At 37.0% G+C, this 14,245-nt stretch overlaps 3 protein-coding genes across 8 annotated transcripts; all 3 read right to left on the bottom strand.

Moving 5' to 3' along the window:
* Window positions 1–831: 831 nt before the first annotated feature.
* On the bottom strand, window positions 832–2,646 carry LOC121793573 (adenylylsulfatase HINT1-like). The gene is made up of 5 exons (XM_042191604.1): window positions 2,521–2,646; window positions 2,380–2,437; window positions 1,894–1,983; window positions 1,208–1,325; window positions 832–1,068 (listed from the first exon to the last, which is right to left on the bottom strand). Exons 1-5 carry the CDS (start codon window positions 2,574–2,576, stop codon window positions 1,001–1,003), a joined length of 390 nt encoding a protein of 129 aa, XP_042047538.1. The 5' UTR covers window positions 2,577–2,646; the 3' UTR covers window positions 832–1,000.
* A 1,036-nt stretch (window positions 2,647–3,682) lies between these two features.
* LOC121795783 (ABSCISIC ACID-INSENSITIVE 5-like protein 2) lies at window positions 3,683–7,235 on the bottom strand. 6 transcript variants are annotated; one of them, XM_042194389.1, is made up of 5 exons: window positions 7,125–7,235; window positions 6,774–6,882; window positions 5,592–6,598; window positions 5,436–5,507; window positions 3,683–3,996 (listed from the first exon to the last, which is right to left on the bottom strand). In XM_042194389.1, exons 3-5 carry the CDS (start codon window positions 6,459–6,461, stop codon window positions 3,916–3,918), a joined length of 1,023 nt encoding a protein of 340 aa, XP_042050323.1. In that variant the 5' UTR covers window positions 6,462–6,598; window positions 6,774–6,882; window positions 7,125–7,235; the 3' UTR covers window positions 3,683–3,915. The 6 variants fall into 6 exon arrangements, with proteins under 6 accessions (XP_042050323.1, XP_042050320.1, XP_042050321.1 ...); XM_042194386.1 differs by having other exon boundaries at window positions 6,774–6,921; window positions 7,013–7,218; XM_042194387.1 differs by having other exon boundaries at window positions 6,774–6,921; window positions 7,125–7,151.
* A 4,987-nt stretch (window positions 7,236–12,222) lies between these two features.
* LOC121797376 (40S ribosomal protein S2-4-like) lies at window positions 12,223–13,526 on the bottom strand. The gene is made up of 2 exons (XM_042196130.1): window positions 12,796–13,526; window positions 12,223–12,504 (listed from the first exon to the last, which is right to left on the bottom strand). Exons 1-2 carry the CDS (start codon window positions 13,453–13,455, stop codon window positions 12,349–12,351), a joined length of 816 nt encoding a protein of 271 aa, XP_042052064.1. The 5' UTR covers window positions 13,456–13,526; the 3' UTR covers window positions 12,223–12,348.
* Between the last annotated feature and the right edge of the window lie 719 nt (window positions 13,527–14,245).

Below are 14,245 nucleotides of genomic sequence, written 5' to 3'. Positions count from 1 at the left end.
AAAAAGTTATTGGTTAAGACTTCATTAAGCATATTACTTACTATCAAAATGGATATCTACACATTAAAAAAATATATCACATAGCAAAAAATATCAATAATATATTAAATATTATATTTTAAAAGTAATAGTACTACAATACTTGGATATTGGTTTTAAAAATCATAAACTTTGAACGAATTCTGGTATTTTCTATAAACTCTAAAAGTGATATTAAAAGTATATTATTCCACGGAACCCTAAACTACCAAATAGATCCTAAGATTGATGTCAATTTTACACGGTGGGTCATTTTTCAAACCCAATATATCTACAAGGCATATTTTTATCATGTTAGACATAATTCAAGAATTAGGGCATTGCAACAACATTATTTCTTGTATAATTCATACTAAGCACAATAGATTTCATAGCTTGAATCATAAGATCAAAATCTAAAACAAAAATTAATAAGTTAGGTTGGACAAATTGCATACTTTCAAAATTTTATGATGTTTAAGACCATTTTTAAATTCGTAATAGATACCAAAATTAGCGTAAAATTTAGAAATTTTAAGGCCAACCAACAATACCTTAATTTGACTTGAAACCATATTTATGCAAGATACGTTTTATGTAAACTTATTTTACTTTCTATTCCTCATTTTAGTATTTTGGCGTTGATAGGTGCCAGCTTAATTAAGGAGGCTAAAGATATTTTGGCCAATTTTAACAAAATTAATAAATATAAAAGAAAAATTAATTTGGCAGGGACTTCCTCTCAGCTGTGTTCTCCATAGGTAGGAGTATATCCGATCACATCATAATACTTGAACGTCATAGGATCGACACTAGTAAAAACCACAAATATCTTTAGGAAAGTACCAAGGTTTTTATCTACTTCATTGTAAGAAGCAGCCACCTTAATAAACTTATTTATGTTCCCACAGTTGAGACAAAAGTGCAGCCAAGGATTGAAATTGGAGATGATTATACCAATCTCGTTGTTCTTGCGTCCAGCTTAGCCCGGCGGCCAGTTCATTTGTCGTCCGCCAAGAAGATGAATGTGCAGGTGATACACCGATTGACCTGCGCAATACAACCCATGGGGCATTCAATAAATTAGATTGATATTACATATGATCCCGTATTTGAAGGATTATATGAACAAACTAGCTCAAAATTGTTCGAATGCAAATGCAAGAGGTAGAGAGAGGATGGTACTAACATCCATTAGGTCCGTCGTTAATCACAATTCTGAAGCCATCCTTCAGGCCTTCCTGTTTTGCCACGAGCTTTGCTGTGTATAGAAGGCGGCCAAGAATCTCACAATGCCTCTCCTCAGCCTACAAGAATAAAATTAGATTATTGTTCAAGTTTCGCACGTTTTCACACAGATGTCAAGAGTGCATAGTCTTTTAAAAGGCCCTAACCACAGAACCTAGCTTTCTAGTTTTGCCCAAATTCGGCCCTACCCACAAGACCTAGCTTACACCTACCTACCTCATCTTTCGTTGAGGGGAGATTCGACCACCACAAAAACCAGTCTTACAAGATATGCTGAATATTGAACTATAAGCTTGAGATGTTATCTCTTTATTATAGGTAAATGAATATAAATTTAAAGGACGCATCACGGTGGACTCATTAGCACACTAGGTCAACTAACACACTGGCATTATCTCTTTATAGCTTGGTACAAGTTGTAATTTAAGACCATACTAAGTTTTGTATGCTCTGAAAAAATTTGGGAAAAGCTTAGCAACATTTGCATCCCGTGTTCAAGAAACTCTATGCTTCAAATGACAAGACGAAACAAAACATATCGTGATGAGATCAGATAAGGGAGTGGTAAATCAAGTAATGCAGCAGCCTGAATATAGAAATGGAGCAAACGAGGAGTGGAATATGTACCGTGGATATTCCGATCAGTCCATCCCTCAGTTTAGGGATAATGAGGATGTGAGTAGGGGCTTGTGGAGCTATGTCCCTGAAAGCCAGAACCTGCCAAGGGAAAACACCAGTTTCAAACCAGTACAACTTGTTCACTACAACAAAGCAAATAAAATACTCATGTAATTGAGATACAATATAAAAAGATCCGTTCATAACAAAACCAACATAATCTAGAAAATATAGGTAGCTAATACATCGGCATGATTAAGTTTTAAAAGCTAAGCAAAACAAGTCACCCAATTCTAGATCAACCAAGTGAAATTTCCTTTAAATTAAGCAGCTATAATTTAAAGGCTAAATTCGAATTTAGCATCCATCATAAGCAATTAGCCTCTCAAATTTACAATATCTCACTTAATCTGATGGCATATCAAATTCCCGATTTCAAAAATTGATTCTTATAGTTCCGGAGAGAAGAAAAAGAAGTCAAGCAATAGAAAAAACCTGTTCATCCTCATAGACGATGTTGGCCGGAATTTGCTTGTTGATGATCTTGTCGAATCTGCAGGTTGTGAAAAATGAAGAAAAATTAGTTCAAATACAGACATGAGAGAGAGGGAGGAGGATGGGTGGATAGAGGCGGACATGGTGGGAGAATCAGAGGGAGCGGCAGCAAGAGCAGCCTCCTTTTCCGAAGCCATGAGCCCAACCAAATGACAACTGAAGAGCAGCAATAGAATGACCTAATATTTTGAAAGAATTCATTTTAAGTCAATTAACTTTGCTTGAATGTCATTTATGGTCCCTGTCTTTTAAAAATATAGCTATACATGCCCTTCACCCTCTTGAGAGCATTCATAGCACGGAGCCGTCCCACTGCCGTGACGCCTAATGCACGACTTAAGCCGTGGGATGGTTTAACGCGGGCGCCGACAGGAAGGGCATGGCTGAGGACGACAATCGGACGGCGCTCACTCGGCGCCTATTGCGCGCCGAGCGGGAGCCGGCCCGAATTTTTCAATTTATTTTATATTTTATTTGAACTCTATATTCAACTAATGGTACTTCATTTTTTTTATATTTGATAAATACCAACAATTAAAATAAATTAAATTGAAGGGCTTTTGGGAGGGCTGTGAGAGAATGGGAGAGTTGTGAGGTTGGTTGATGATGTAGCTCAAATTTTAGTATGTCATCTCTCTTTTATTAGGATTAAATAATTTTAAAAAAATACATATACATTATTTATTAGATTATCATTTCCATTGTGCAGGAGTTGTCAAAAAACAACTACGCAGTACTCCTTTCGTCCAATAAAAATAAGGACAATTAGAATAACACAAGAATTAATACATAATTCGTAAAGTAAGAGAGAAGATGAAAAATATAGTTAAAATAATATTAGTCGATAATGGGATTTTAGTGGATTTTAATGGTATTATAAATAAATTGATATATATGGGTAATGAATTGAAGAGAATATTTTATAAATGGAATTAGACTCTTTTTATGGAACATATGGAAAAAGGAAAATGTCTCTTTTTTTTTATGGGTACGAGAGAGTATATAATAAGTCAGTAACAAATGGATTCATAGTATTGAGAGAGAAGTAGATGAGAGAAATGAAAATGAAAGACGATCATAGAATAAAGATTATTTAATCTGAAAAATAAAGAAGAGTGGGATGGACTAAAAATAAATTTGACAAAAATAGCTCTTTTTAAGAGTCGAAAGAGCATTTTGGTACTAAAAAAAAGTTGAAAAGGTGCAAAAATCCTTGCAATCAAGAGACGTGTGACGATAATTGTAGATAAAAATTCATGATGTTATAAACTACGAGAGTTAACAAAGTTGGCAAAGTTTTTTAAGACTAAAAATGTACATGAGACATGAAGGTTCAATGGGGCACGAGACAGCCAGCCCAAGGATGTTAGATGAGGGAAACTCACAACTGCTAATCTACCCCGCGACTCATCCCTCCAACTACTTCAACTCCAAACAACTAACAACATTGACTATGTTATAATTATTACACAATCCTCACACCAGAGCTGAGCTCGTTCTACGCAGCTGGTATTTTGGCTCCGGTGGTGGTATGCTCGGCAACGCCTTCTCCACTTCCTGCAACACCACACAAGTGCGGAATGGATAAAATTCATCAATAATGTAAGCAAAATTAGAACAAAAAAAAAAAGCAAAAAGGAAAGGATAAGCTGAGAAAATTGGAAGAATTAAAGTAAACTAGTCCTATTTCTATGCTCTTGCAGGCACTGTTATTGCTTTTACTTTGCAAATAATTATAGTAAAGTCACGTGTACCTACAAAATAAAAGGTTTCTTGCGATCCAAAACGTCGGGTTTAGTTTAGGAGTCAAAACCAACAGATACTCATGAATACATCCAGAGGAGAACTCTTAAAATAGATGTATGCCAATAGAGATAGATAGTATTGTTTGTGATTATTTGAGCAAAACAGAAAGAGATTCCTTAAGAGCCTATATTATGCTTTATGTTCGATTATGTACATTATGATCAGATGGCTTAATGGTTCTTAATGAGTATTTCAATGGGCTTTGAATCAAGATGAATGCCACCATCCAAAGGGTGGTATAACCAGCAAGCAATGATGGTGAATGGATTGGAATATGTAAGATGCAAAAAATTGGACTAGTTCATACTTCATTGACAATTTTTTAAACTTAGCAGATTTTCAGCAGTATTTGAGGGAAAAAGGAGTAGTGTTTCATTTCAGCAGAGTTCATGCCTTTACCAATGTAAATTAATAAAAGGTGGTAACTAATCTGCACTAACTCACTGCTCATGGATAGACCTGTAAATAATTATTTCATGTAATTATGTGTAATCACCACATAATATACATAAACCCAGGCATTCTTTACATCTGAAACTTCCTTTGAGATAATCTGTTTCAGAAATTTGATCTTACACTGTTTAATCTTTAATAACCTTAGGGGTGTCGGTTTGCAAGATTGTAAGTGTTTGGTTCATGAGATTCAATCCCATAACTCAATCCTAGATGGATAATCATGGAATAATTAGTCATAGCTAACTCCCTCCAACTAAAATAATCTCACAACTCAATCCAAGATTATACCTTGCTACTAATTTATCTATGAAACCGAACACCACCTTAGTGATTAACAACAAATGCAGATGCTGCTAATCACATAGGTGTTGCATAAATTAGCTTATGTGGAGTAGTCAAACAGGAAACACAAACATAGATGAACATATAATCATGCTGCATATTCATAGTTATCCAGCTACGCCTTGTTGGGTGAGCACATTGAGAGGTATAAATTGATGAGTTTGAGAATGTCGATGCACTCACAAACTAAGAATGATGGATACAACCCAAAATACTAAACCAGTAGCACCCAAACTCCACATTTTTCTATTAAGGTACAGAAAATCACAAGTGGAATGCCAAAATTGCTCCAAGTTGAATAGCAATGTAGATCTTTAGATATAGCAAAATGCAATGCGGTTGAAAATAGTTACACCAAAACTTGGGCACAAAAATAATTACATAGCACACACCTGCAGTCTCTTGAGTCTTTCATTCTCCTCTTCCAAACGGGAAACCTTGTTCTCCAGTTCATGAGTGTAAGCCTGCAGACCAAAACAATAAAACAATCTAACAGTAAATAATGAAAACAAATTAATATCCACCAACCAAATGTTAGGAAAATAGACCTGTTTTCTTGCTCGTGATCTGGCCGCAGATTCCCTATTTTTGATCATCCTCTTTTGTCGCCTCTCAACGCTTTTCTCAGCTATATCATCAGGAGCAACCCTTTTACGCCCAGGTGTCTGTGTGTCTGATAAAGTACCCAAAAGAGGGGATGAACACATAGTCATTTGAGCATCGGGGTAACCAGCATCTATGATAGGATTTCCACCAAGAGTAATAGGCTGTTGGACTGGATGACTAGGCATGAAAGCAGGCAGCATGCCCTGCTGCTGCTGCTGAGGATGCATCGAAGACATCTGATAATTCATCCACTGGGTCTGCTGAGGCAACCCCGTAAGATCAGCCCCACCACCATCACCAACAGAGCCTAAAACCTTATTCCCTCCAGCAGACTCAGAGACCACCCCCGCCTTCACCAAGAAATCCTCCAATGTCATCTCCCCAAGCGTGGTTTTCCTATCAAGACTGCTCCTTTTCTGCCCCTGCTGGATGTCCTGCCACACTTCATCCACAGTCTTCTTGCTGAGATCCATTGACAGCATGAGATTCGATTGCTGATTCAACGACAACCCAGGCGCAGATTGGCCCGGAAGCTGCACGTTAGGCCCGCCATCAACACCTCCTTCACCAGCCTGATTATTAGCCTCAGCAGTCCACAAAGTCTTGAGAAGCTCATCAAGATTCATACTACTAAGGGGCTTTCCCAAGTCACCCAAATGGTTCTGCACCTCATCAAGAGTGAGGCTATACATTGATCCCTGTCGAGCCAACGGGTTCGGGTCATGACTCTGAATTTGGGTCTGGGTTTGGGCTTGGCTCAACCCAGTGTTATTACTGCCACCCCCATGAGATCCCATTTTTTGAGCTACCATTAAACTTCCTTTTCCCCTCTTCCTATACAGACAATCTAAAATGAAAACTACCCCAAATTAACGCCAACAGGTATCCTTATTCACAGAAGCAAACGAAGCTATAAATCCCCAGCTATGCATGAAATGCATCACTCAATCTATTCAAGAAAAAGGAATTTGCAGAGCCCATCAGATTCAGCAATATATCGGTTAAAGAAGTGCAATAAAGATTCAATTTTTCAGGCTCCCCCAATATCATAAGCCGGTGAGAATCAAATAAAATGCGGAAAATTTTGAAATCGAAGTGCAAAACAAACGCTTATACACACTCACCTGGAGAAATAAGAGAACCCCCAAAAGCAAGAGATTCTTTTAGTTAGATTTCAGTATCCATGCAGTCAAAATTGTCCAAACCAGCTCGAAAGAAAACCCAGAAACCACGCTGCATAAACCTTAACTCAAAATCTATGGGAGTTTTATTCTGGAACGGACAAAAACAAATTTAACATACGAAAAAACAGACCCACATTCTATACTCGTCTCTACGCTAAAATTTCATAATTATCATTTACCTAAAATATAAAAACATTGGAGAAATAAAGTATTAATACTACTCCATATTTTTGTGTTTTGGAGAGATTAAACAAATCAAAGCAATAGTTGATTTATAAAATTCATTGTTACCGGTACTTGTGTCTGATTCACTTGTTTTCTGCTTCAATTTCAAGGCTAGTTTCCCTTATTTGCTGTAACGAGAGCATCCCCATCGCTGCTCGATGGGGCGGACGATGTCCGTGCCTCCGCAGCTGTGCTCGTGCCGACGGCACGACGCTGCTCGATAATAAGAGCACGTCCGTACCGCTGAGCAGGTCGACGTGACAGCCTCCTATTGGTATTTCTATTTTTTTTAAAATTTGAATTTAATTTAAAAAATCATTTTTAAATAAAAAAATTATTTTCTCACTTCCTAATAAATTATATCCGTTTTCTCCTCACTTTTACTTTATTTTTCATTTTTCCCCCCAAAATTCACATTTTTCATCTATAAATACCATCATTTCCACATAAAAAATTTCACACCACACTATACAATTATCATCTAAATTATCTCATTAATTCTCAATCTTTTCACTCTTGCAAAAAAATGTTCGGCTTCGGCGATCACTCCTCCGACTCATGCGGATGGAACATCGAATGGTTCAACCCAACACCATTCCCTCACCCAGATACGAAATTCTCAGCCCCTCCTCAAACCCAAGGTTCTCAAATTCCGGGTGGCTATCGGTCTTATCCGGTGGACGAGCAAGATGCCACCGATTGGCGATAGGTTGGACACCCGAACAAGGATCGGGAGGGATCGGTGGCTCCCAAACTTACGGAAGAGCATGGATGTGGGTGTTGTGCTCTTGAGAAAGAGCATAGCAGGGAATAAAAAAAATGAATAAAAGTAGGCTGGGCCCACTTCCATGCGGATACTCTCATGTAATAGGAGGGAGGGGTAATAAAATAGGATTTAGAAAAATCTTGTCCATGAAAAAAGTTTAATTATTTCGTAATGCTTACGTACAATTATATATATTTATCACTACCTTTATTTCAAAATGGATTATGATTATTATGTTTAAATTTTAAATTATTTTTTAAGAAATAAAATAGAATAATTAAAAATTTTGATTTTGAGTTTGATCAATTGCTAATATTGTCAAATGAATTTTTGTATATGGTAGTAAAAACTAACCACTTTCTCTTTCCTCAAAATCATTTAAAACTTTAAAGTTACATAATTCTCTTAATTTAAATTATTTTTTAAAAAAATATCTAATTAAAGGTAATTTCATAAGGATTCCAACGAAATCTCAATTGTATATGTTCCAATAAATGCATTTAAAAAATTCAATATAATGCATGTACAATATCAATAAAACTGTGTTGATATTTTTGGATACTTATGTTGAAATTCTCATGTCATTGTGTTGATACTCATAATACACTATGTTGATATAAAAAATCATGAAAATTATTATGGTATAACAAATTGACTATTTTACCATTTTATTGATATTTTATCTACTATTTATTGAAATTTGTGAGTTTTAATCTCATCCACTTATTTTAACATGATCCTATATGTATATGTAACAACGAAATAATTAAATTTATAAGTAAACATAAGTTATGAATTACGGTAAAAACTTATTTTCAATCAAATATCTTTTCATAGTAATAATATACTCTCTTTGGGATGAACGAAAAAAAAAGAAATTTAGCCTATTTCAATGGGATGGACGAAAAAAAAAGAAATTCAGCCTATTTCAATAGGATGGATAAAGTATATTTTTTAAGAAAGTAGTAAATTTTAAGGGAAAAAAGTAATTGAAAAAAATATACTCCCTCCGTCCACAAAAAATAGACAAGTTTTACCATTTTGGGACGTCCACCAAAATTAGACTAATTCTAAAAATGGAAAGTTTCATAAACATCATTGTAAATGTGGACCCCACGATCCACTAACACTACTTCCACTACATTTTCCCTCCCCCTCTCTTACTTTACCAATTACACGTGTTAAAACTCGTGTCATTTATAAGTTTATCTATTTTTTGTGGCCTGAAGTAGTATAAAAATAACTACTCCCTCCGTTTCATAGTAGTGGAGACATTTCTTTTCGGCACGGAGATTAAGAAAAAGTGTGTAATGTATTAAATATAAAGATAATAACGTGAGAGGAAAAAGTAGAGAGAAGAAAGTAAGAGATATAGAAAAGTAAGTGAGAAGAAATGTGTTGACTTTTACTAAAAAAAGGAAATGACTCCACTACTATGGAGCGTACCAAAATGACTCTACTACTATGGAACGGATGGAGTATTACTTTCGTCCTTCTGTAGTATAGACATTTATTTAGGATACGAGATTTAAGAAAGTTGTGTTAAGTGGGTTAAATAGAAAGAAAATAAAGTAATACTCCCTCTGTCCCTAAAAATTTGTCACTTATTTCCATTTTACCTTAAAATTTTGTCACATTTCACTTTTATCATTTTTGGTAGTACACCCACATTCCACTAACTCATTCTCACTCATATTTTGTTATAACTATTATAAATGTAGGACATATATGTCACTAACTTTTTCAACCCACTTTCTATTACATTTCTTAAAATATGTGGAAAAGGTGAAGAGACGGATGGAGTTCTATACTTACAAAATAGAACAAAGTATAGGGATAGAAGAGAAAAGAGATGTACCGGTTTTTGCAAAAAAAAATAATAATATGATTTAACTAAGCCTAAAAAGAATTTGACTCAACTTTTAACAAAAAAAACAGAAAGATTACTATATTACCTGAAGATGAGATAAATGTACCCCTCCAAAATTGAATAAGGTACCGATTTACCTTTTTCTTTGAATATGATATACTAACAATTGCAATATGGGTGGCTTAACGGAGGTCCCAAAATTGAGATAAATGGCTGCCGACTTTAATAAATTGGATTAACGAGATTGGCATAAAGTTCAATAAATTTGCACCAGCTTTGATCAAAAGGGACGAGTATGCATTTTAATTTAATGATTTCATTCAATAAGATACGATGAAAGAGATATTTTCTAAGATGAAATCGCTTATTATATGAATCTATACTTTTTGTGTACCAGGTATAAAATTACATTAGAAACTCTTTAGAAATAGTAGATGAAGACAGATAAAATAATGAAAAAAACTTTAATTTGAAATCCATGAAGACAAAAAAATAATGTCGACACTGAAATGTAAATGATCACAGGATATGACTATGTCAGTGGTTAATAGAGAGATACAAAAGGTTCAAAATATGAATTTTTATTTTAGTTTGAAAGAAATAGAAAATTTAAAATTTATCACCAAACTTTGCATCTCTCGCGAGCACTTGGAGCATACCAGCGGATGGCACCATACACTCACTGTGGCTAGGAGGGGCTAAGTTAGGTGGTGGATTGTGGTCCACGCACAGGCATGAGGGGTTACGGGATGGGTGCTCATCCTGGCTCGGGCATTAGAGTGTCCACTATGGTATAGCCGCGGCTATAGCCCCCGCCAGGGCGATCTCGGGGCGGTTATAGTGGAGGGCGGACGAGGAGTGTGGGCGCGGTAGGCGGCGGACGGGCATGCGGCAACTCCGGGGAGGACACGGCGGATAGGCAGGGCTCCTATAGTGGAGCGGTGCCCGGCGCGGCGGTAGGCGGCGAATTTTTTATTTTTATTTTAATTCAATTTAATTCACCTATAAATACACCTCATTCCATTCATTATTTTCACACCATTCCAACTCTTCATCACTCAACCTCACACCATTCCAACTCTTCATCACTCAACCGATTGGACCGAAGAAACAATATTTTTTTCCTGTTGGCAGCGCATTGTGAACACCTTTGTGATTTGCACTAGATTAAATTTTTGTTGTATAATTTTTCCTTTACTTTAATACGACGAAAATTTATACTTTAATTTTAATTTTTTCACGTATAGTCGTTTTCTTCTAAATTACATATAGTCCGATAAATTTATTCATAATTGCTCGAAACATTAAAATAAAAATTTTGGGGCTATTGGTGTCCATCACAGTGGCGGAAACAAAAATTTGGGGCTGTGGACAAAAAAACTGGGGCTATGGACAAAAACTGGAGTGGGGCTATTTGGGTGTCCGCCTTACAATGGACACCCTTAGAGCGTCCACTATAATATGGACGCGGCTATAGCCGCGAGCGGGGCGGCTTATAGTGGGAAGGGTGTCTGCCGCGGGGGTGGACGCGGCGGGTGGGGGGAGAGGCGGCGGACGCGAAATCGCCGGGTGCGGGGCGAGGACGCGGCGAGGGGGCTATAGCAGCGCCTATAGGCGCGGCGCCTATAGTGGCACGAAGATAAAGCCGCGGCGGTTGCATGCGAATTTTATTTTATTTTTTTACACTTCAATTCACCTATAAATACACCTCACCCCATTCATTATTTTCACACCATTCAAAACACAACATCTATACAAATTTCTCTCACTACAATTTGGGGTCGGAAATGAACAATTTGTGGAGAGACAACTGGATTTGCGGCAAAGCGATGGGCGCCGGAAGAGGGTGCAAGTACAAGTCACGGTGTCGCCTCCGCGCCGATCCAGATGGGCGTACCACGGAGCAATGAATATTTGATCCAACGCTTCGCTGATATGCGCAGGACCACATCACATAACACACTGCAGGCCGATTTGATTGAAGAAGTGTGGGCACGTAGGGGAGGTGGTGGCATTGTGTAAACTTGGTAGTGATTTGTATTAGATTCAATGTAGTGTGTGATTTTAATTTTAATTTAAATTTAGTGTGTAATTCTAATTTTAATTTGTATTTTATTTGTATTTTTATTTTTAATTCGTATAGTCAGCCTTTTCTAATCCACTAAAAGCCCGATAAATTTATTAATAATTACTTGAAATATTATAAAATGAAAGTTGATTATAAAATTTGAGGGCTATTGGAGTTGTCCACTATAGTGGCGGACACAAAATTTTGGAGCTATGGACAATAAAATTAGAGCTATGGACAAAAACTGGGGCGGGACTATTGGGCGTGTCCGCCTTATAGTGGACACTCTTATGGGTGCAATGCCAAACTCACAACCGGGACACTAGGGGTGATCATATCATTTCAACATTACATAAAGCTTGAAAATCACATTATTCGACTAGAACTCATTTATGATAAATATGAAAAAAGAAATATACTAGTAATAATCTCGCATGATTCCATACAACAAAGCATAGAATAATTTAAAACTAAATAGATTCCAAGAAATAGGCAATGCAAAAAATCCATGGATAAAGTATTTAAAACGATAAGAAGATTCAACAATCCATCAAAAAACAAAATTAAAACAGCAACTTATTAATCCTCAAGCTTCAACGTCGTCCACAACATGGACAATCTTGGCTGTGGGCTTAGCCAAAAGATCAGTGTACTCTTGGAATGGTGATTTGGTGAATCTAGTCTCCCTCCAGAAGTCCGGTGTCAAGAACCCATATGTCTTCAGCAGACAATCAAAAGTTGCCTAAATATACCAATTCATTTGATCAATACAATGCTAAAACTCCATCAAATATAACGCATCAATTCAAAAGTATACCAGAACCAGAACCAGGATTATCAATTTCATATATATGTAAACATATGTACAATGCATTATTAAAAGCACAAAATTACCATAGCAACAAATAAAATATATAACAATGTTAATTCGAATTGGGCGTTTAGTAGTATTAAATGTGAAATTAGGGATATTCAATTTAATTGGGCCTTTAGTATTAAAAATGAAAATAAGGATAATGAAATGAGAACAGACCTTGACAAAGTTTCCAAGGGTTTTGGTGGATCCACGGGAAGAAGTAAACACGTCATCAATTCCAGCGAATTGGAGCACCTTCTTCGGCACACGCGCAGCCACAATACCAGATCCACGGGGAGCAGGCACCATTCTCACAGTCACGGAGCCACACTTCCCGGTGACCTTGCAGGGCACGGTGTGGACCTTCCCGATCTTATTCCCCCAGTATCCTCTCCTCACCGGAATCACAGACAGCTTCGCCAAAATAATGGCGCCGCGGATGGCGGTGGCCACCTCCTTCGAGCATTTGACTCCCAATCCGACGTGGCCGTTGCTATCCCCGACCACCACGAAGGCCTTGAACCTGGTCCTCTGCCCGGCGCGCGTCTGCTTCTGCACAGGCATGATTTTCATCACCTCGTCCTTTAACGATGGCCCCACCAGGAGGTCGATGATTTGGTACTCCTTGATTGGCAGGGAGTGGAGGTAGATCTGCTCCAGGGATTTGATCTTCCCGTCGCGAACCAATCGCCCCAATTTGGTGCACGGCACCCACTTCTCCTCCTCTGCCTCACGGCGAGGGCGCCGACCGCGTCCTCGGCCCCCCCTGTCTCCTCCGCGTCCACGACCGCCGAATCCTCGCCCGAAACCACCCCTGTCTCCGCCTCTTTCCGCCATTGTTGCTGTTAGCCCTAGATTGAGAGAAAAGAAAGGCGAGTGAATAACAACAGACTGACTGAAACCCTATCTTCGGAGCAACGAGTTTATATAATGAGACATCTAATGGGCTTAGGGTTTAACTAAGAAGCCCATATATTATCTTTGGCCCAATTATATTTTCGGTTGCTTTTCTCATTTGGTCCCTCTTCTAAACTTTTGTACAAAATTAAGTCCAATACGCATACCCTCCTAAATTAAAAAATATAGTAGCAATAGTAAAAAATTACAATTTGGTTTCATAGTTTTCACTTGTATAAAATTATATATATAAACTAACATATGTGCAATTGATAATAATATTTTTTAAATAACAACATTACAAGCTCGAAATCAAAACATAAAAACTGGTTAATAACTTCCTCAACAACAAAACATAGCATTATTTGCTCTTTCCGAATCTTCAAGCGAATTACCCTTACTAAACTTCGAACATTGCGTTACCAATCAACTATCAAACCTCTGAACCTTGGGAATATAAAATATCACAAGAATTGTTTCTAACAGTTTTTGAATTTTTCAAAATTTTAAAACTGATAGTTGTGTATTATTATGGTTTGATTCTCCTCCTATATATATATTTATAAAATACTTGTTGAGGTAGGATCCAAGGAGATTTGGATAAGCCTTATTCTTATAAAGTTATGTGTTTCTATTTCACACAAGTGATCTTAGAAGCTTGGAGTTGTAATCTCGTGACTTATTATTAAGTCAAAACTGTGTAACATTTCTGACCTGAAATATACATCTG

This window comes from Salvia splendens, chromosome 3 (assembly GCF_004379255.2).
Source record: "Salvia splendens isolate huo1 chromosome 3, SspV2, whole genome shotgun sequence".
In the NCBI taxonomy this organism is placed as follows: Eukaryota; Viridiplantae; Streptophyta; class Magnoliopsida; order Lamiales; family Lamiaceae; genus Salvia; species Salvia splendens.
This window is presented reverse-complemented; position numbering and strand designations above follow the sequence as displayed.

Bases quoted from the DNA above. Each gene is read 5' to 3' on its own strand.
- LOC121793573 (XM_042191604.1), bottom strand. From the start codon at position 2,576: ATGGCTTCGGAAAAGGAGGCTGCTCTTGCTGCCGCTCCCTCTGATTCT. The intron at 2,438-2,520 runs GTCCGCCTCTAT...CACAACCTGCAG, and splicing joins CCCTCTGATTCTCCCACCAT to ATTCGACAAGATCATCAACA. The intron at 1,326-1,893 runs GTACATATTCCA...TTATTCTTGTAG, and splicing joins GACTGATCGGAATATCCACG to GCTGAGGAGAGGCATTGTGA.
- LOC121795783 (XM_042194389.1), bottom strand. From the start codon at position 6,461: ATGGTAGCTCAAAAAATGGGATCTCATGGGGGTGGCAGTAATAACACT. The intron at 5,508-5,591 runs GTCTATTTTCCT...TTTGGTCTGCAG, and splicing joins GATCACGAGCAAGAAAACAG to GCTTACACTCATGAACTGGA. The intron at 3,997-5,435 runs GTGTGTGCTATG...GTGGTGTTGCAG, and splicing joins AAAGACTCAAGAGACTGCAG to GAAGTGGAGAAGGCGTTGCC.
- LOC121797376 (XM_042196130.1), bottom strand. From the start codon at position 13,455: ATGGCGGAAAGAGGCGGAGACAGGGGTGGTTTCGGGCGAGGATTCGGC. The intron at 12,505-12,795 runs GTCTGTTCTCAT...TGGTATATTTAG, and splicing joins CCCTTGGAAACTTTGTCAAG to GCAACTTTTGATTGTCTGCT.